The sequence below is a fragment of the Poecilia mexicana genome, unplaced genomic scaffold, assembly GCF_051168715.1.
Source record: "Poecilia mexicana isolate PSO_F unplaced genomic scaffold, ASM5116871v1 scaffold_15, whole genome shotgun sequence".
In the NCBI taxonomy this organism is placed as follows: Eukaryota; Metazoa; Chordata; class Actinopteri; order Cyprinodontiformes; family Poeciliidae; genus Poecilia; species Poecilia mexicana.
The window spans coordinates 30,234,486-30,256,816 of record NW_028263384.1 but is presented as its reverse complement, the minus strand read 5'-3'; the positions used below and the strand labels follow the sequence as shown (position 1 = coordinate 30,256,816).

The 22,331-nt window shown below is 47.5% G+C and overlaps 1 protein-coding gene across 2 annotated transcripts; it reads left to right on the top strand.

Moving 5' to 3' along the window:
- Positions 1 to 165: 165 nt before the first annotated feature.
- Positions 166 to 21,759, top strand: bmpr1aa (bone morphogenetic protein receptor type 1Aa). Of its 2 annotated transcripts, XM_014984549.2 has the most exons (13): positions 167 to 408; positions 4,862 to 4,940; positions 11,135 to 11,373; positions 13,687 to 13,849; positions 14,041 to 14,143; positions 14,300 to 14,399; positions 14,469 to 14,556; positions 15,397 to 15,532; positions 16,708 to 16,900; positions 17,258 to 17,555; positions 17,694 to 17,869; positions 20,285 to 20,415; positions 20,485 to 21,759. In XM_014984549.2, exons 3-13 carry the CDS (start codon positions 11,319 to 11,321, stop codon positions 20,608 to 20,610), a joined length of 1,569 nt encoding a protein of 522 aa, XP_014840035.2. In that variant the 5' UTR covers positions 167 to 408; positions 4,862 to 4,940; positions 11,135 to 11,318; the 3' UTR covers positions 20,611 to 21,759. The 2 variants fall into 2 exon arrangements, with proteins under 2 accessions (XP_014840015.2, XP_014840035.2); XM_014984529.2 differs by having other exon boundaries at positions 166 to 408; positions 14,300 to 14,556.
- Positions 21,760 to 22,331: the final 572 nt, after the last annotated feature.

Below are 22,331 nucleotides of genomic sequence, written 5' to 3'. Positions count from 1 at the left end.
ACATTTTCTGTGACAAAAATCACACAGGGTAAGGCATCCTTTAAAACAAATGATCTATGTCAGATTTACTGTCCTTCAATTTTGCAGTAACAAATCAGAGTGAGTTGTCGTGTTTTAGAGAGGATCTATGTCGCATTTTCCTCTCCTTCGTAATGGCAGCAGCAGAAACAGAGTAAGGCGTCCTGTTTGGGAGAGGATCTCTGCCAGGTTTGTAACAAGCAGCAACAGAGTGAGAGATCGCGGAGCTGGAAGGAGGACCGATCCTGGAAATATTTCTGAAAAAACGTTTGGAAATAAGATTTTCTGATCGCTCCCAGCCGTCCCCGGCTCTGGATTTATCTATCTGGATTGTTTGGAAGAGAATCCTGGAATCATTTGGGAATAAAGACTAAAGAGATCAATATAAAGGTAAGGGCAGATTTAACCTAATGTAACCCAGAAGTTGTCTCCTAACCTGCGGCGCCGAGTCTCCTCAGCTCCGTCTATGTGCTGGAGCGCCGCAGCCCGTGGGTGGAAAACAGCCCAGATTTAAAGCGGCCGAGCCTCCAGAACCACTGAATTATCCCGGATTTAGTGATAAAACTTTATGTTTCATGTTAGAAACCTTTTCCAGCGGTGGGTTTGGTTAGAGGGAACTGAAATGAGAGCGGAGTCAGGGGAACAGATTGGGTCTCTGAGTTGGCGCCAGGACATAGACGGATCCTGCCGTCGTGGAAAAAAGTTTGTTCTAAGCGCAGTTCGTCTTCCAGCTGATTTTATGTCTAAAGCATCAAATCAAAGAATTAAAAACATTAAAACGTGTTTTATTAAAGTTTATCAACCCTGGGCAGGATCGACTGGAGGATTTTAATCGAACTTTATAAAGTTTGTTTACCACTAATTAGCCGCATTCCTGCCTGTTAGCTCCGCGGCTAACTCCGCTGGGAAAACGTCAGGAAAATCAGGATTTTTCCAGGTTAATGTTTGGGTTTGTGCTGGTTCTGGTGGAAGTCCGGCTCAGTCAGGATGTTTGTGGGTCGGTTCTGGTGGTTTTGTGTCTGTTCAGCTCACCTGGCCGGTCCTTCATTTTCAGCTGCTTTCTAAACCGAAACCTCCCTGCTGGTTTAATATCAGGATTATTACTGTAAACATGTTTAGTTATTAATAATAAAACATTTTATTTAAGGAAACTGTTTATAACCCTCTAAAAGATGCAGACATTTGACCTTCTCAGTACAGATCAGGTGTTTTGAACACCTACATTTTTCCGGGCCATTTTCCTGAAACTGGATCTGATTTTTGGACTAAACCCGACATGTTCTGGCGGTTCTGTTCGGGTTCTGCTGAGATCACCTGTCTGGACCTTCTGCAGGTCGTTTCCAGCTGTTTTCACATGTAAAATTATCACATTTTGCTTTAATTTCTGTGAAAAGGCTCTGAAACAGAGAAACTATTCCTGTTGAGGTGAAACTGGGCCCAGTTCCAGAACCGTTCTGGTTCTGAGATCCAGATGTTGAATTCTGGTGTTCTGGTCTTGGATGTCTGGTAGAAACTGTAACAGAACCTTTAGTGATGTATCCTGTTCATGTTGGCATGAATCGGATCAGAACCAGGTGGATGTTTGGGTGATTTTTCCGGATCCAGGATGGATTCCCAACCTGTTCATCAGAACCAACCAGCCCACATCACCACCCATCTTCCTCCTAAGGATCGGAGCAGGAAGCTCAGCTAAGGTTCAGTTGGAACTTCCTGGTTCTGGTTCCGTCTCCAGAGAAACCGGGCTGCGATTGGCTGGAGGAGCAGCTGATTGTCCAATGGATGGGAACGTTGGACGTTCCTGGAGGTTCTTGGACGTTCCTGTGGAGCAGATCTATCTTCCTGCTCCATCCTCTCTGCTCTGGTTTGGTTTTCCTGGTTTTTCCTCTCCTTTTGGAGTGTTCTCCCAAATTTTCTGTCTCCTGGAGTATTTTTCCAGTCTTACTAGTTTCTCTTGGCTCTCTCTGTTTGGCTCAGTTTTCCCAGTGTTCCCATTTTCCCTCTCCTCCTGGCTCAGTTTTCCCATTTTCCCTCTCCTCCTGGCTAAGTTTTCCCATTTTCCCTATCCTCCTGGATAAGTTTTCCCATTTTCCCTATCCTCCTGGATAAGTTTTCCCATTTTCCCTATCCTCCTGGCTAAGTTTTCCCATTTTCCCTCTCCTCCTGGCTCAGTTTTCCCAGTTTTCCCATTTTCCCTCTCCTCCTGGCTCAGTTTTCCCAGTTTTCCCATTTTCCCTCTCCTCCTGGCTCAGTTTTCCCAGTTTCCCTCTCCTCCCCCTCTGAGCCTCCCGCTGCAGAGCCGGGATCGGGTTTCTCAGGCGGCTGAGAGGCGGCGGTGGAGGAGGAGGAGATCAGGTTTCTTCCTCCTCCTCCTCTTCCTCCCCCATCGTCCTGGAGACAGAGTGGCTGAGCCGAGGAGGAAAACATGCAATCCGGCCCTCTCCTCTTCCTCCTCCTCCTCTTCCTCAGCGCTGCAGCTCAGCAGATAAATAAAGGCAGTAATGGCAGCCAGCGCACAGAGGAGCCATTCTTCTTCTTCTTCTTCTTCTTCTTCTTCTTCTTCTTCTTCTTCTTCTTCTTCTTCTTCTTCTTCTTCTTCTTCTTCTTCTTCTTCTTCTTCTTCTTCTTCTTCTTCCTGCTGCTGCAGTTCCAGCTGAGACCCAAATTGATTCTTTTTCCACTGAAATGATTCATTTTACCTGAATCACTTCCATTAAACTGAATCTTTGAAGGTGAATCACTTTTCACTGAATCAGTTTTAAATGAATCAGTTTGATCCAAAATACTTTAATTGATTCCCTGGAACTGAATCAGTTTCATGTGATTTAAACTGATTCACTTTAAATGATTCACTAATTCACTACAGCTGAACCACTTCTAACTGAGCCAGTTCCTCTGAACCAGTTCAGTTCCTCCAGTCAGTTCTTTTCTCTCTGATGAAGTGAATCATTTTTATTTCTTCATATTTTCTGAACATTTTGTTGGACTGAAACCCAAACGGTTCTGTTCTGGGACTTTCTGGGTTTCTGATCAGGACTGGTTCAGATGAGCATTGGTACCGGGTCTCTGTCCGACCTGCTGCTGCAGCGGGTTTATTGGGTCGGGTTGGTTCTGGGACAGACCGGTTCTGATCTTCACTAAATGATCTGAACAGGCTGGGCTGAGGTTCTGGTTCTCCTTCTTGTTGGGTCATGACCCAGAGGTTCTGGAAGGCTCTGACCTCCAGGTTCTGTCTCGGGTCTCCTGTGATTCTATCGATCTGCTGTAAACAACCGGGCCCGGCGGTTCTGACCCGCTCCGATAGCCTCAGTTCCTGCAGGCTGCAGCAGCCGGGTCCAAACCTGCTCCAAGCTCAGCGCTGGGTTTTCCTGGAGGCTGTGAATGCACCGCGGCCTTTTGGTGCTGCGTTCAGGAACCGAATTAACGACCCAGAAGCATCAGAGATTAAAATCATATTTTCTCCTAAAAGAGCTGAAATCTGATGTTTGTTAATCTGATGTTTATTAATCTGATGTTTATTAAATATCAGTTTTTGTGTAATTTGTAAAATGAATCCGACTAATTTTGTGATATTAAAATGGTTTTATGAATATTTTATGTTGTATCAGCTGGATCCCCAGAAGATTAGTAACTAAAGTCCTGGGAAGTACCTGGGATCCTAATAAAGAAAACAAACAAATTCCTGTAGTCAGAACCGGGGCTCCAGAACCGGGGCTCCTCTGTGCGCTGCAGTAAATCCTGAGTGTTTCTGGAAAGGCCGGCGTTCCTAACGGGATAAATACAGCAGCTGGTGAGTCAGTGGAGCCGCGCCTACTGGACCCAGTTCACCACTGGGCGGACTGGGATGTGAGCGCCATGTTGCTGCAGAGGCAGCAGCTCTGCCTGGACGCAGGGTGCTGATGCCTGGTCCGGTCCGGTTGAGCCCTGCCCAGTCCTTTGTGAGGAAAGAGTCCGATTGGACCGATGGGTTCTGGCTGTCAGCCCGGCTGCAGGTCTCGGGTTCTAGGCGGCGTTCCTCTGCTCTGCCACCAGAACCGGTTCCACTGGTTTCCACCTACAGGAATCCAGCTTCCTCTGCTGGTTGCCATGGTTTCCGCTCTGGGAGCAGGTCGGCCATGTTTGCAGCTGAACATGTCAGGGTCGTCATCAGGAGCGGCCATTTTTGGTCCTCAGAACAGGAAACGTTTCATCTTCATGCTAATATTTAATTTACTTCCTCAGGTTTTTCCACAGTAAAGATCTTTTAAATCATTCATGTAGATCTGCAGCAGACAGTAACTCGCATTAACATCCATCTGATGTTAGCAGCTATTGTTGGGATTGTTGACATTTATATTTCCTGTTTATTTTGTAAAAACCTCAATGTGTCTGAATTGTTGGAGGAAATCAAGTTTAGTTTGACTTTAGCTTAGCTTATCTTCTGCTAGCTAAGCTTAGTTTAGCTTAACTTGTTTTAGTTTAGTTTATATAATTCCAGCTTAGCTTATTTTAGTGTAAGTTAGCTTATCTTATTTTCGATTAGCTTCCATCTTTTAGCTTAGCTCAATGTTCTGATTTCTCCCATTTTTACCGTTTCCTTCCTTCCTGTTGCTCTCTGCAGTTCTCCTGTCAGACAGTAGGTGGCGCTGCAGAAGTCGATGCTCATATTTAGCTCTAACTGCTCTTTTATTGGTGCTTTTTGTTCAGTCTAGTATTTGGGTCTCTTCCTGGACCGGGTCCGGTCCATCTGGACTCTTATTGTGAAGGGTTTTGGAGCAGCTTCCTGTCTGGCTGCAGAGTGAACATTAACTTGTTGTTCCGATGTTAATATTGTTTTATTTCTAACCTCGTTGTGTTTGTTTTGCAGACCGGCTGCCTTCAGACTACATTTCCCATGGGGCCGTGCTCAGTCCTGCTCTCTGCTGCATCATGGAGCCTCCAGTCAGGTATGAAGACCAACCGCTCCTCCAGGCCCCGCCCTGCTAAATGAGGAGATTAACCTCTGACCCCTGGGCCTGAGTCAAAGCTGGCCAATCAGGAGGCCTCCTGGCTGTTGAGCGCAGGCTGTGATTGGCTGATTGGATCCATCTCCTGCTCTGATTAATGGAGGAGAGACGGAGGGATTTTTCTGTTTGGGGCGGCGGAGTCGGAGGTTCTGCAGCAGAGCCGGGCAGTCTGCAGCGCCTAATAGCTGCCATATGTCCCCCCGCCCCGCCTCTCGCCCCGCCCTGTCTGGGCCGACCCGGCGGCTCCGGTTACAGCCGCAGCGCTCCGGGTTCTGGTTCTGCTGCAGGAGCCGTCAGCACCGACCTCTGGACCACCTAGCAAGGTCCGCTGCTGTGGCCGGGCTGCCGTTTCCACGGCAACGCGGTGGATGAAACCAACCAGCGTCCAGGCTCCGACCGGACCACACACACACAGAGACACACACACACACACTGTCTACTGCTGGCCGTGTTTACTCTGCTGTGGCTGAAGCAGAACCAGAGACAGAACTCCTCCAGGCTGCTCAGCGTGTGTGTGTGTGTGTGTGTGTGTGTGTGTGTGTGTGTGTGTTTTCCATTACCTGCTTCACATTCCAGCAGCCTGGGAGGAGGCGGGGGTTTGGGTTGGGTCGGGGGTTCTGGTTATCGATGCTGCTCTCCCTCGCTGTGATTGGCCGATTCTGGTGTCTGTGACTTGACGGCAGCTGTGATTGATGGACCTGTTTCCATGACGATTAAAGTAATTAAACCTCCTCCAGGAGCTCCACAACAACCCGCTGTGTGACCATGACGAGGCGCCCCAGAGGATTGTGGGTAGTCTGTGTGGCTGTAACCTGATGAAGCTGCTGGTTCTGGTTCTGTTCGGTTCTAATGAAATCAGCGCCGCAGCGGACCGGCCTGGTGCTGAGAAGCTTCAGGATGTCTGGGTGGAACAGCAGCAGAGTGACAGAACGTCAAAGCTTTTTTACAAAATGTATAAAATCAGAATAAAGAACAACAATCTGTTCAGACTGAGCAGAGCTGCAGCACAAACAGGATTAATAATAAATGTTTTTTATGGGTTAAATGTCCAGAATGATGTGATTGTGTTCCTGAGCTTTAAAGTCAATACACTGATTACAGTAAGTGACAATAAAACAGCAAATCCCAGCAGGGAGATAAAATCTATAGATTCTACAGGAGGATCTACCGTAAAGCTCGTTTTTGCACCTCAGATGCAGCAGTCTGCAGCTGTTCGTGTTGCTTTGAGGCGTTTTGTTTCTCTGGAAGAGCGAGCGCTGCAGAGGAACTTCCTGTCGCTGATGGATGAACTTCCTGTCGCTGATGGAGGAACTTCATGTTGCTGATGGAGGAACTTCCTGTCGCTGATGGATGAACTTCCTGTCGCTGATGGATGAACTTTCTGTCGCTGATGGAGGAACTTCCTGTCGCTGATGGATGAACTTCCTGTCGCTGATGGAGGAACTTCATGTTGCTGATGGAGGAACTTCCTGTCGCTGATGGATGAACTTCCTGTCGCTGATGGAGGAACTTCCTGTCGCTGATGGATGGAAGCGGCCTCAGTGTAATTTTTGGTCTTCAATCATCTCAGTTTCAGACCAATCGACAAACTCGGAGCGCCAGATGCTCTTTACGAAGTTCTCCAGGATACAATCCAAATGTTTCGACATCTTTTCTCCGTCCAACAGGATGAAAAAAGGACTTGTGCGTCTTCAGGATGTCTTGTAAATGTGATGTCACAAGATGGCGCTCTGCTCCTCATTTCCTGCTCAGGTCACCTTGATGCAGCAGCAGCTGCTTCTCATAACATTAATCCAAGTAATATAAATCTCTCAGGGTCACACCAACCCTGTTTTGCCTAGTCAAAGTCCGGTTTGGTCGGTGAGGTGTGAATCCATAATCGAACTCTGGTCCTCCAAACCTCGGTCTGGGTTCAGTAGAAGTGAACTGTGGTGTGGTTTGAACGCCAAGCAGACCGGAGACCGCTCCAAAAGCAATAAGTGGACTACAGAGCTGGGCATTCTGGGTAAACACAACCAAAGCTAACGTGCTAGCCTAGCGCTAGCAGCAGAAATGGCTCCTGGTCTTTAGCCTAAAGAGAAATCCTCCCACTGCTAAAATCTGACGCCTCCATCTTGTTTCCATCTGGTGAAGAAGGAAGTTGCTCTCAGTGTCTTCAGAGGTTTTTGTGTCGTTTCCTTCAGTGGTTCTTGGTGCAGCGCCCCCACAGGCCAGGAGGGGAACAGGTTGGTTTGACTCAGAACCACAGCAGCTGGAGGTGGAGCAGGTGATGGAGTTTGGGTCCTGAATCAAAGTGAGTCTACTGGACCATCTGGTGGAGAAACAACCTTAAAAACACCAGAATCCATTACAACCAACCTTGACACGGATCGGTTTGTTGTTGTTGGGACCATCAGAACCTCAGCAGGTGAGTACGTTTTTCATGAACTCCTGGTTTGGTGGAAGATACACATCATGGAGGCTTTCTGTTTACAGATGATCCGCTGTGATCTCCGTTATCAGCTGTAGTAACCAGGAACTCCAGGTTACTACAAACACCATCCCAGATCAGCCAGAGGTAAAGTAAGGCACTGCAGGGTTGTTGGTTCAATCCTCTTTAAATGACTGAAGGAGCAGCACAGGTCAGAAATCAGGAGGAAGGATGGAGAGGAGGGTGAAGATGCGCCGCTGGCTGTGACTCCGAGGATTCTGGGTAATTTTATGCTAATCCACAGCAGGGCAGGAGGCAGAGAGCAGCCGAGCAAACAATGGCAGAGGAGCCAGAAAGTCTGGGCTGCAGTCTCCCAGGCCTTGAAAGGCATGCCGGGCAGGGCGCCGACAGCGACGGGAGGCTGCAGCACCCAGAGGCCCGCCTGCAAGGAGGGGCCCCCGCAGGGGCCGGGGAACGGGGCCAAGATGGAGGCAGGAGAGGGGGAGGCCATGGAAAACTGGAGGCAGGAGGAGGGGGAAGAAAACCAGAGAGTGGAGAGGAACCAGGCTGAAGCTGTTCACAACCTGAACTCCTGCTTCCTGTCAAAATCTGAAGCCTCAGAGCAGCAGCCGTGAAGCTAATGGCAGCCGTGAAGCTAATGGCAGCCGTGAAGCTAGTATCCGTGAAGCTAGTATCCGTGAAGCTAGTATCCGTGAAGCTAGTATCCGTGAAGCTAGTATCCGTGAAGCTAGTATCCGTGAAGCTAGCTAGGTGAAAGTTTGGTTCTGCTGAGCTCTCTGAAGGTCCCACCACAATATTTCAATCCGATTCAGCTCTGGACTTTGACTAGGCCATTCCAGCTCCTTGATTCTTCTATTCCAGTCATTTTGTTCTACATCTGCTGCTGGGTTTTGTTTGGACCAAGCTTCGGCTGTTGGACAGATGGACTCACTGTACACCCTGAAATAGTTTGGTCTACAGCGGAGGTCAGGATCCATTCAGTGGCTGCCCACAGCATCATACCTGCACCGCCGTCCTGGACCATGATGGACAGAACCATCATGGTCCAGTATCAGAGGACCAGAAGTAAGGTCCTTCATCTAGACGCAGCTTTGCTAACCTCCATCCTGCCGCCATCTTGTCTCTAGAGAGGAGAGATTCTCTCCCTCTACCTGGTTCAGTGCAGAGTTCCCTCCAGTGTATTTTAAGCCTGGCAGGCTACCAGGCTTTTCTTGTGGCCCCACCAGGCTAAGCATTGCTTCTTTACTTAAGTGTATGTGTGCATTTTTAAAACTTTAGTTTGTGTTCAGGTGTCTGACCTGCGACCTGCTAAACGAGGCCTGTAGCATTTGACATGGAGCTTTCTCTGAGCAAACGATGACCTTTGACCTTCACCAGACTGATGGACAACAGTAGGTGCTTCTGGGAGGTCAGGTGGTATGTGTGATGTCATGTGACAATGATGGTTAAACTGGAGTGAGACGTGATGTCAGCAGTGAAAGGATTGGTAATTATTGGTAAATAATGGTGATTATCTGTGATTGGCCCACATCTCTGGTTTCTGTCATCAGTCAGATCGTCACAAACATCTCAGAGTATCAGAGTATCAGTCTAAACTCTCTTGTTCCCATCGGTATAAATTCTTGTGATGCTGTAGCATCAAAGGTCTTATTATTTCCGTCTCCCTAAGACCTTTGACCCTGATCAGGTTGTGCGACCTCAGATTCCTTCCCCCAGGGAGCGACCACAACTCAAAGGTTCCTATGAGGCTGACGAAGGTTCCTCCTCCACCCGATGGAGGCCTTCAGGGACCAGGACCAGAACCAGGACCAGAACCAGGACCAGAACCAGGACCAGAACCAGAACCAGGACCAGAACCAGGACCAGGACCAGAACCAGAACCAGAACCAGTCGGTGTTTCCTGCTGCTGTCCGGACGGCGATAACGGAGAAGTGGAGGAATCTTCACCTGGTTGCCACAACAAAAACACTCGTCTGTTTGGGCGTCTTCGCTCCGCTGGCAGATGGAGACGAAGACGACGGCAGAGATAAGGACACAGACCCAACAAGACCCGGCAGGCCCGGTTTGAGCCCACAGCAGGAAGCCCCCCGCCCCCCCTCCCTAAATCACCCAACACATCCACTTCCCTTTGAAAACATGGCTGGAGGAGAGAACAGCAGGGCGGCGCCACCTCCTCCTCCTCCTCCTCCTCCTCTTCATCCTCCTCCTCAGTGGAGTCGTGTTCTGACTCGTCTCCGAGTCTCGGAGCCTCAGACTTTGGCTTCCTTCACCTTCAGCAGCACGGCGTTACTTTATTAAAGTCATGTTCACAGCTGGAGGTTTTAGGAGAAGAAAGATGAACAGAAACGTCACTTTATTTTAAACTGAAGGAAAAACAAACAGTTTTCAGCTTATTTAAAGAAACGTTTGATCTGTTGTAGAGATTGAGCACAGATATGTAATAAAGCAGATCTGTGATCCGCTGCTGGGCTGGACGGGATGTAAACAATAGAAACATCAGGAAAGAGTTTCTGTTGTTTCCAAACTGGTTTTATGTCATAAAAATCTAATTAAACCTTTTATTTCAGCCTCCACTGAAGCTTAACGAGTGTTTCCGTCTAGTTTCTACTGCAAACATCTTAAAACACTTGAAATGAGAATAAACTCTTAGGTAACTTTTTATCAAGATGTAACGGCTCGTTGTAAGTCAATAATTCCTTAATATTGATTTAAAAAATGACTATTTTTGCCAAAGTGAGATGATCTGCCAGTGGAACTAGAACTTCAATATTGATGAATTATTGACTCTAAAAAGCTTCTAAATCTTGCTGAATAAGTTAATTTATTATTTCAAATGTATTGAGATGTTTACAGTGGAAACTAAACATGAATATTTGGTCATATTTTGTGTTTTTGCAGCTTTATGACCCAGAGGAGGAAAATCTGAATTTTATGAGTTCAAGACGTTTGTAGAGCAGCTCTGCTAGCTGTTAGCCTCTGTTAGCCATTAGCCTCTGCTAGCTGTGAGCCTCTGTTAGCCATTAGCCTCTGCTAGCTGTTAGCCTCTGTTAGCCATTAGCCTCTGCTAGCTGTGAGCCTCTGTTAGCCATTAGCCTCTGTTAGCTGTTAGCCTCTGTTAGCTGTTAGCCTCTGTTAGCTGTTAGCCTCTGCTAGCTGTTAGCCTCTGCTAGCTGTTAGACGTCTGCTAGCTGTTAGCCTCTGCTAGCTGTTAGACGTCTGCTAGCTGTTAGCCTCTGCTAGCTGTTACCCTCTACTACCCGTTAGCCTCTGCTATTTATGTGAAAAAAAAATAAAATATTAAATACAAAGTAAAACATTTTTTAAAATCATTATAATTGGGTCCATGTGAGGCTGTGGAGGTGATTCCTTTAGTATTTTAATAAGAGTTTAAAATGATATATCTAAAAAATAAAGAATAAAAATCAGTGGAGAAAAATAATAAAACTCAACTTAAAACAAGTAGAAACGTTTTAACTTTTTATTTAAATGTTTATATTTTTAATAAAACAAACATTAAATAAATAAAAATGGCTGCAGAGGTCTACATTTTTCCTCTAAGCCTGTTGGGAACTTTGACCTTCCACCTCAGTATCCTCTCTGGTTTCCATGGAGATGAGGCCACCAAGCTCCGGTTCTGACCATCTGCAGAGGTGAATCTGGGTCAGAACTGAAATCTTTGACCGTTCTGGTATTTCTCTTCCAGGGTTTCGGACCTACAGAACCAGTGAGACCCAGCAGAACCTGAGCTGTTGATTCTTCTGGATCCAGTCGTCCCCCTCCCCCACCTGCTGCTGCTGCCGACCCGTCCTGCTGTGAACCGATCAGAACCAGCATCTCTGGAAGCAAAGCTGCTGCTGTGTGGTTCTGGACCCGGTTCTGGCTGCAGGATGGCGGTTCTGACCCGTCTGCTTGCTGCTCTCCTGCTGGCTCTCAGAACCCATGGTAAGACACCTCAGGTCCAGTTTGTCTGGTTCTGACTGAAAGATCCACCAGAACCATTTCCCTGGAAGTAGAGCTGGAATCATCTGATCCGACCCAACAGAACCAGTTTGGACCAGTAATTCCCAGTAACTTAATAAAATAACTGACCTTTGACCTGCCTGACATTCTGTTGGTCCAGTTCTGGTTCAGTTCTGGTTCAGTTCTGGTTCAGTTCTGGTCCTGCTGGTCCAGTTCTGGTCCTGCTGGTCCAGTTCTGGTCCTCCTGGTCCAGTTCTGGTCCTGCTGGTCCTTCTGGTCCAGTTCTGGTCCAGTTCTGGTCCTGCTGGTCCTTCTGGTCCAGTTCTGGTCCAGTTCTGGTCCAGTTCTGGCCCAGTTCTGGTTCAGTTCTGGTCCAGTTCTGGTCCTGCTGGTCCAGTTCTGGTCCTGCTGGTCCTTCTGGTCCAGTTCTGGTCCAGTTCTGGTCCAGTTCTGGCCCAGTTCTGGTTCAGTTCTGGTCCAGTTCTGGTCCTGCTGGTCCAGTTCTGGTCCTCCTGGTCCAGTTCTGGTCCAGTTCTGGTCCAGTTCTGGTCCAGTTCTGGTCCTCCTGGTCCAGTTCTGGTCCTGTTGGTCCAGTTCTGGCCCAGTTCTGGTCCTCCCTCCTGGTCCAGTTCTGGCCCAGTTCTGGTCCTCCTGGTCCAGTTCTGGTCCTGTTGGTCCAGTTCTGGTCCAGTTCTGGTCCTCCTGGTCCTGTTGGTCCAGTTCTGGTCCAGTTCTGGTCCTGCTGGTCCCAGCGCTCCGACCCGCTCCCCCTCCCCCCTGCAGGAAGCTGTTGAAGTGATTGCTGCCGCTCTCACTTCCTCCCGGCTCATAAAGCGTTTCCTGTATGGCGCTGCCGGCCGCCAGCGGCGCGAAGCGATCCAAACAGCCATTGTTCTCCGGAAATATCCCTCATGCCCTCAGGGGGCCGCGCAGGCTTTGAAGCCCGGTCCGGTTCTTCCTCTGAGCGCAGCGCTGCGGCGCTCCAGCTCTGGTTCTGGTTCTGGTTCTGGTTCTGCAGAGGTTACAGAGCAGAGTGAGCCCTCTGTCTGCTCGTCCAGCTCTGTTCTCCAGAACCGCCCCGACTTGCTGCTGGATCTTCCTGTCCAGGTCGGGATGAAATTTGCATCGCCGTGGAAACCAGCTGACATCGGTGACAAACACAGCTGCTGCGTTACCCAGCATGCTTTGCCAGACCTCCACTGGGACTGATGCTGCGATTAAACGCTCAGCAGCGTTTCTATAGTTACTAAAACTAACCAAAGACTGACACAGACGAAACATTTTCTTTAACTGGAGTAAACAAAAACGGTAATAATGAAGAAAAACTGTAACTAACTGCGAATATGTTGCACTTTTATAAAACTGAAACTCCTGCAGCACGAAGCTGGTCTGATCAACACCAACAGCAGAAACTCCAGACGCCGTTAAACTGTAACCGATGACGTCTGAAAATGGAAACTTCTGTATTAATAGGACTGTTGGAGCCTATTAAGAATTAGATAAATTTATTCTTTGCTAAATTAATTTCCACAGACTTAATGACAAATTAATGGTAGCTCAATTTTGTATATTCAATTATGTATGTATTTAATTGTTCCTTTTTTAGACCCTCCTCCTTGTCAGTCAGGAGCGGGTGGTGATTATCAGGCACAAACAGCTGTTGTGGCTGAGCTGATTGTTTGACAAAGGAGTGAGGAGCGAAATGATCTTTGTACCGCAAATTAAGTTTTTTGTTGAAGTCAACTCGGAGATTACTTTTTGTTATGTTTGTAAGTAAAAGAAACCTTTTTGGAAACAAGAAAGGAGTCTCCGCGAGTGCTTTATCTGCTTGAGCGAGTCGAAACCCTCCTCCTGGGCTGCTCTGGCATTTTTTGCCTTTTGGATATTTTGAAATGCGAGAGTGGACCTAACAAGGACAATCAGAGTCACAATACAAGACTCTGAAACTGAACCAACGTGTGAAAAAACTTAAACTAAACAATATTTAACCAGCAAACACTGTAAAAACTAACTGAATTAGACAAAGTCAGCTGTACTGGAAAACAAAAGCTATTTTAACTGGTTGATTGGAGACGGCGGCCATTTTGCTCATCTGGAGGCCCCGCCTCTCTGATGACTCAGAGCCAATCAGAGGCGGTTTTAGTTTGATCTCAGTTTCAGCAGGATCTGATTGGATCTGATCAGGATCCTGTAGAGGAAAGAGGTCTCACTCTGATGGTGCATTTCAGGCTGTTTGTTATTAACTCAGAGGATCTTTGTGCCATCAGCCTGTAACTGTGGTTCTGTCTGGTCCAGCTGCAGGTCAGAACCCGGACCATGTTCTGCTGGGGACCGGCGTGAACCCGGAGGCCCGGCGACCCGGAGAGGACTCCACCATCGCCCCCGAGGATCTGCCCCGCTTCCTCAGCTGCTACTGCTCTGGACACTGTCCTGATGACGCCATCAACAACACCTGCCGGTGAGTACAGCAGGAACAGAACCAGGAGCAGAACCAGAACCAGAACCAGGAGCAGAACCGAACAGGAGGCTCTGCAGAGCTTTGAGCTTCAGGATGAGTGGAGAAGTGGATGAAACCATGTTCTCTGGTTCTGGTTCCGGTTCTGGTTCCGGTGTGAAGCCCTGACTAACGGCGGGTCTCTGTGCGTTCAGAACCAACGGTCAGTGCTTCGCCATCATTGAGGAAGACGATAACGGAGAGATCCAGCTCGCCTCCGGCTGCATGAAGTACGAAGGCTCCCACTTCCAGTGCAAGGTAGGGCCGTCTCCATGGCAACCAGACAGGAAGTGACTGTCTGTGCGTCTCAGGTGTAGAAACTGATCGTTTGATCTGTTGGGTTGGAGTTAAGCCCGGAGTCTTCCTCACCTGAAGCCTTCATCCTTCCTGTCCTGCTCTCTGATTGGCCGACAGGACTCTCCCAACGCTCTGCCCAGGAGGACCATCGAGTGCTGCAACACAGACTTCTGCAACGAGGACCTGAGGCCCACGCTGCCGCCGCGGGTCTCCACCGGTAGGTGGGCCGCTGGGCCGGGTTCTGCAGAACCCGACCCGGCTCTGACCCACCTGTCTGTCTGTGCAGAGAGCAGCTCTCATTGGCTGGCCTTCATCATCTCCATGACGATCTGCTGCTGCACCCTGATCTGCCTCTCCATCGTCTTCTACTACAGGTTCATACAGACTAAACGTTTGGGAGATTATTCAGTGATTTTCTCACGTTTTTATCGTTTAGTGTCTCTGAATCTTTATTTTTTATTTTATTGAACCAGGAAAATCCCACAGAGAATCCTGGTAAAGACGGACAGCAGAGCAAAACCAGACAAAATGATCAGTCATGAATGAAATGATAAAAAGATTCGTCAGTTAAAACTCTGACAGATGATTCCTTCTCAGTAAAACAGCCTGAAAAACATTTAGAGACGACAAATCCTCAGATTTCTGTTTTTCTGCAGCAGAAACTGAAAAGATTAATTTAAAAGTTTGGAGTAAAATAAGTTCTCACAACGTATCGAAGCCCCGAGGCTTTATCAGCTTTGTTTAATAAACTGGAGGCTCAGTCTGGTTTCAGTTTAGTTTTTCTATTAATGTTGAACATTTTCATGTTTTCTTGTTTTTATGTCTGTCATGTCTAATAAAAATGGACACAGATCAAAATCTTTGCTCATTTTTAGTCTCAGATTCATTTCAGAGTTATTTAATTTTTGATTTATTAAATACCAACATATAGTTTTTATAAACAGTATCAAGATGTCAAAGGTCTCTAGTTCAGTAATTACAGTAAAACCACCAACTCCAGATTGAACAAATGCAGATTATTATAAAAATCTGATCCGTTGTCCAGAAACCAAAGTGTGAACGTTTCAGCCAGATGCTGCAGGGCTCGATCGATTTCCATCGGTTAGAGTGGTGTGTGTGTGTGTGTGTGTGTGTGTGTGTGTGTGTGTGTGTGTGTGTGTGTGTGTGTGTGTGTGTGTGTGTGTTCCCCTCTGAGGCTCTCTGTGTGTTTTCAGGTACAAGTGGCAGACGGAGCGGGAACGTTACCCCAAAGACCTGGAGCAGGAAGTCTTCATCCGAGGAGGAGAATCCCTCAAAGACCTGATCCACCAGTCTCAGAGCTCCGGCAGCGGCTCAGGGCTCCCCCTGCTGGTAGGAAGCAGAACGACACTCACCTTCAGCATTACACCCACAGCCAGGTTCTGCTTTCAGCTGCTTGGTGGGCTGGATCAGAACCAGAGGGAACTGCTGTGTTTTGTTCTGTTACATCCCGGTCCACTAGGGGGCGTCGTCATGCCAGGAGCTGTTGTTTCAGGGATGAGTCGGCCGTTTTGGTCCTGAAGTATCAGAGGAGATCAGAGTTTATCAAACCTTTTCAGGCTGAACCCACTGAACCATTTCACAAACACTCATATAAAACACAACCTCTTCATATGTCTGACTTTAAAACGTTCGTCTCTTGAGTCACTGTTTGCTGTCCAAAATGTCCTGAGCCGACTCAGATTCAGAAAGTGGATTTAAGCTTTCCACTGATGTCAGACACCCGGAAATTAAAAAAGAAGTTGTATTTTAGGAACCAAACGTTAATAACATTTTAGAGCCATTTGTAATTTAGAAGCATAATTAAAGAAAATAGTTTCTTTGTCAGAAACTAGAATCCTCTTCTGCACAAATAAATATAAAATCTATCCACCCATTTCTGTCAGTTGTATTTATACAGTTTACATTTGCTGAGTAGCTCATTTTTAATGAAAGGTAACGACAGACGTGAGCAGAGCTTTATAAGCAGGCTAAGCTGGAAAGACAGAGAACAGTTCTCTGAGTCCTCCTGTTCATAGAGTCGTTCAAAAGAATCAAATCGTTAGTGAACGATTCATCAGTTCTCTCAGCAGGTTGACTTGGTTTCATGTCATTAATCCTCTTTTCTTTGACTGACCAGTTTTAAGCCACTTATTGATTATTATTAAACACAATCCGTTGGTCAGCTGGTTGAACTCATGACCCTCCAGTTGCAGCAGTGGAGGGACCAGGCCTCTTTCTACCACCAGGGAGGGAACTAAGACATGCAGGATGCCGGGCCCCCCGGACCCACTTTGGGTTCTCTGGACCCACTTTGGGCCCCCAGACCCACTTTGGGCCCCCTGGACCCACTTTGGGCCCCCTGGACCCACTTTGGGCCCCTGTGTTACAGTAAATTAATGGTCGTTCACATGCAGTACCTTGCAGGCCACCAGGTGGCGCTCACGGCCCACAGTCTGTTGGTCCTGCTCTGTGGTTCCAGAAACATTCACCTCGTGTTTAATCGGCGCGGCGCTCTGCTCCTGCAGGTCCAGCGGACCATCGCCAAGCAGATCCAGATGGTGCGTCAGATCGGGAAGGGCCGCTACGGCGAGGTGTGGCTCGGCCGCTGGAGGGGAGAGAAAGTGGCGGTCAAGGTGTTCTTCACCCGGGAGGAGGCCAGCTGGTTCAGGGAGACGGAGATCTACCAGACGGTCCTGATGAGGCACGAGAACATCCTGGGTAGGTTCCTGAGGCTGAACCCGGCGGGTCAGGGGCCGACCCAGGTCACCTGAGGTCATCAGCTCCAAGTCCCTGGAGCGCCGAGTCAAAGCGTCAGGGAGCCACACTGCTGCTCCTCCAGGGTTTCATTCTCTCCTCAGGCTGCAGCAGAGAACCTGACTCAGTTTTTCTAACGGAGGTTTTTGTTGCCAACCGGCAGATGGGAACAAAATTCTTCCCGTTTCTGTTCCTCTTTCCACAGCTGCTTAGTATGTCGGATGTAACATGAAACCTGTTGTAATCTTCTAACATTGACTGAAACACCAGAGTCATGACGTTTAATGAAATGTGAGCCTTTTCTCGTCCCCTGCTGTCCAGGCTTCATCGCTGCGGACATCAAAGGTTCTGGCGCCTTCACGCAGCTCTTCCTCATCACTGACTACCATGAGAACGGCTCCCTGTACGACTTCCTGAAGGTGAACACGCTGGACGCCGCGGCGCTGCTGCGGCTCGCCTACTCCGCCGCCTGCGGCCTCTGCCACCTGCACACCGAGATCTACGGCACGCAGGGCAAGCCGGCCATCGCCCACCGGGACCTGAAGAGCAAGAACATCCTGGTGAAGAAGAACGGCACCTGCTGCATCGCTGACCTGGGCCTCGCAGTCAAGTTCAACAGGTGACGCTCAGACGAGACCCGACGGGTTTCAGTGTTTAGTTTTCATTTCCTGAACCAACATGGATCTGCAAACACAGTCAGAAGAAACGTCTCCCTGAAGAGCTTTAATTAAACGATTCTGCTACTGTGTTGCCATAGCGACACCAGTGAGGTGGACATCCCTCTGAGCACCCGGGTCGGAACCAGGCGCTACATGGCCCCGGAGGTCCTGGACGACAGCCTCAACAAGAACCACTTCCAGGCCTACATCATGGCCGACATGTACAGCTACGGCCTCGTCGTCTGGGAGATGAGCAGACGCTGCGTCACCGGAGGTACGGTCCCCCTGAAACGAGCTGCGGCCGCCGCAGGGGCCCCGCCGAGTCAGCGTTTACACAAAGCATCACTCATCCTGCCTAAGCTTCACATTTCCATGTTAACTTGTTGGCCACATTTATGCCCAGTGAGGTGAGTTCATTTGTGTGGTGCTTTCCATGATGAAAATATAAAGTGATGAGAAATATTTCTTATTTATCGCAAAAAAAGCAAAGATGAGAAGCTGGAATAAGTTATTAATCAAAGGCTAGTTTAGTTACTCAGCTACCAAAATGTTCACATTGTTATGATGTTTCCCTGCATAGAAACTCCACAGAGTCCTTATGGAAGAGGCCAGCCGTGTCCGTTAGCCCAGCTGCTAATGCTAATGCTGCTAAAAGCTCTGCTAACGCTGGTCATTTGTATCTACAAAAAGGGAAGCAAACTAGATCTACAAGCAACAGGCAGAGTGAGATCAGCAGGAGCGAATATCCAAAACATATTCTGATCATCTGAGAGTGAAAAATACTGGAAGATAAGAAAATGTAATAACTTACCGCCTGCAACGGGATTCATTAAACCTGGTTCTGTTGCGTCTGGATCTACCATGTTTGAAAAGCAAAGCGTCCAGCCGGGTCCACAGATACAGAAAATGTAAGGAATAGAAAATAAAAATGATCAAATATGGATCAACGTGTCCTGAAGCAGAGCTGATGTGAAGCTGCAGGGTCACAATGTCACTTTGTGGCAGCATAACACTGATTTCATATTTTAGGTCCTGAAGAGGCTCTGACATGTTTTACAATCTGATGTCACGCCCAGAAAGTTGGCACAGATTAAATTTATCTGCTGCATGTTTGACAAAATCTGCAGGTAAAGACGTCGATGTGGGACAGGTTGGTGCAGCCGGACTGCCGACCACATGTAGAAATGAATGGGTGACGCCACAGTCCAACGCCATCCAGACTCTTCTCACTCCCACAAACTTTCAACTTAACAGAAGCTTTAGCTTAATTGTGTCCATTTCTGACTAGACTTCCTGCTTTTCTGGAGAAACCTCTGAGGAGGCAAAAGCTTTAGCGTTCCTGCCACAGGCTTCCTTTATAAATCAGCTAACCCTGGAACCAACTGACGTTTTTAACTCCTCATATCCATGTAGATGCATGAAATGTAATTTTCTTGACTCCTCGTGGTTTATTAAGCATTATAGAAAACCTCACAGAGTAATCTGTATTAGTCACATATTTCCACCAACAGACTCCTGTTGCTGCTCACAGCGACCTGGAAGTGAAGCTGTTATGAGGCTGATAGGGAAAATAAACATCTGGCCGATCAGCTTTGCTCAGTCTCTCGCACTGCCACAGCAGATGCCGGGAAGTTTTACGTTGCCATGGTGATAAATTTGATAAAGGCAACAACGGTCGAGGGAACGCTTAGACCGAATTCTCCAGGTTACAGAGGATTTTCCAGATGGCCGGTAAGCTACAGCTTCAGCTTAATTAGCTTAGCTTCCATATTTCTCTGTTTACTGTTTCAGCTGCTGTCATTGGTCTTCACTGGTAATCAGTTATGAATATCGCTCTGGTTAGCATGATGCTAATGTTGCTCTGGTTAGCATGATGCTAATGTTGCTCTGGTTAGCATGATGCTAATGTTGCTCTGGTTAGAATGATGCTAATGTTGCTCTGGTTAGCATGATGCTAATGTTGCTCTGGTTAGCATGATGCTAATGTTGCTCTGGTTAGAATGATGCTAATGTTGCTCTGGTTAGCATGATGCTAATGTTGCTCTGGTTAGCATGATGCTAATGTTGCTCTGGTTAGCATGATGCTAATGTTGCTAAGATTTGTTTTCCAAGTTAATGATCATGTTCTTCTCTTTGCTGCTGTTCTGATGTTTGGTTGCTTTCATGATGTTTGCTGGGTCATGTTAGCTTTAGCTTAGCTCCTGATTGTTGCTGTGGCTCCAGCAGAACCCGGTCCAGTTCCTCTGATTTCTGGGTTAATTTTATGTTGGTAGCTGTGATCATTTCATCCTGTTGGTTGTTTCTGGTAGAAATCTTCTCCTCTTTGCTGTTATTGGTTGATTCTCTTCAGTTTTAAAATAAATGAGCCTGTCATTTGTTCAGTTGAACTCATGTTTGGTCATTTTCACAGTTTTGAGTCTGATTCAGTTATTAGCTGTTGACACAAATTTTATAGTTAAATTCTTCATATATTGCTAGTTACTGACCTGACTTCGCTGTTAGCTGATTTAACCCTTCGTGTTATTTTGCTGTGTGAATTCTGTAATTGTGGAACTGCATCGTCATTCATTTGAATCCTGAACCATTCCTGAATCTTTTGGCTGAATCAGGAATGTTTTCCCGCCTCCACTGGGTCGGATGTTGACCAGAGGGAGGATCAGCTGACTGGCCGTGTTTTCTCTCTGTGCAGGTATGGTGGAGGACTACCAGCTGCCATATTTCAACATGGTGACCTCTGAACCCTCCTATGAGGACATGCTGGAGGTGGTTTGTGTTAAAGGCCTTCGGCCCTCAGTGTCCAACCGCTGGAACAGCGACGAGGTGAGACTGGCTGCAGAATCCTGCATGTGGTTCAGTTTGAGGCTAAACGTCCTGCTGTTGCTTCCTCAGTGCCTTCGAGCCATGCTGAAGCTGATGTCGGAGTGCTGGGCCCACAACCCCGCCTCCCGCCTCACCATCCTCAGAGTGAAGAAGACTCTGGCCAAGATGGTGGAGTCCCAGGACATGAAGATCTGAAGCAGATCCTCGTCTTCCTCCTCCTTCCTCTGCTGCCTCCAGATTCACCCGACTCACTCAACCTGGACCGGACCCGACCGGACCGGAGCGCTTCTCCCAGGCTGCCTCCTTCATCTGCAGGAGGAAAAGGAGGAGAAACGGGGAGATGGAAGGAGCTTCTCAGAGCTGAACTGTGTTCCTCCTCCTCTTCCTCCTCGCTCTTCATCCAGATGACAGCCGGGCTCGACGCTTTCTGTGAAAGCCAAACGAGACGATAAAAACCCTGAACTGAGACGAGATGAGCGGAGAGAAGCAGCCCAGTTTTCTTTGTTTCTCCTGCCATCAAGGAATTTCTCTCCATCTCCCAGCAGCTTCTTTCTGAACCGACTCAGATCCTCTGAGGAAACGAGGAAATAAATGTTTTAATGCTGAGCTTCACCTGAGAGCTCTGGAGTCCAGGTCTGCCGTCCTGTTTCTCTGCCCACTTCCTGTCAGTTTCTCAGTCAGATTCATGGGGGCGGGACTTCAGATGAAGCTCCACCCATCATCTGATCAACACAGGAAGTGACAGGAGTTTGAGAACCAATCAAATCAAAGAATCCTGCAGGTTTTCATCACAAAGTCAGAATCAAATCTGAAAGTTTGAATTGTGTTGAACTTCAAGGAACCATCTGCTCCCCTCTGATGGATGCCTGTTGGATTTGTGATGTGGTCACATGACCTGCGTCCTCTGTGGGTCCTCCAGCCTGCAGTTTGACCACCACAGACCCTGGAGCCCGTCAGCCTGGTTCTGTTCCGTTTCACAGATCAAATTTCTAGACACTCCAGAAGGTTCTGATCCCTGAACAGAAACCTGTTTCTGCAGCTCTGCTAACAGTTTCCCTCCACTTCCAGTCTTTGTGCTAAGCTACGCTAACAGCTCCCTGAAGCTGAAAATGTGGGACTGTCCCTTTAAGTGGAGCAGCAGGACGCTGTGGTCGCTGCAGCTCAGTGTAAAAATAAAAGGCCAGAATAGGAAGAAGCTCTGATGTGGAAATGTTTCCTGTTCTGTTGTTGTTTGTCCAGCTTCTGGTTTGTTGCTGCATGAGTTTAGCAAGAAAATGAAAAACTGCTCCTCAGTCTGTCCAAGTCAGCAGTTTGGAAGTAAAGAAGCTGATTTTAGTCCAAAAACTGTTGATGTCGGCTCTTCTTTCCTTCTCAATGCGTTTTCAAAATCATTTCATCACTCATTTGTGTTTCTGGTGCTTATTTTTCCAACTGAAGATGAATCTCATTTCAAAAACCCTCAGAAAGAAGATGGGAATGTTTTACTGTAAAATTATCACTGTGATATGAAAGAAGTCTGTTGTCCTGAAAGGAGCCGTTTTAATGAAATATTAACATTTCAACAGAGCAGCAAATGAATCAAATTAGAAGATAAATGTTTATTTCTTACTAAACGTGAGGTAAAGTGCAGTAAACATACAAAGACGCCAGTTTATATTCATCAGGATGTGAACATTTTAACTTCCATGTCGAAGTTGATCAATAAACACAAGTTACTAATTTTCAGATTTTATATAATCTCAAACAACGCGGTTAAAAATCATTAAGACCCACAACCAGTTTGTCAACAGTTGTACATAAAGTGAAGAACAGATTTCTGAAAATGCATAATTTATTTGAAGCTGGTGTTTCTATTGAGCAGCAATCGAGGACTGGAAGTGGAAGAAGTTCCCAGGGAACCATTTAGTTTCCAACAG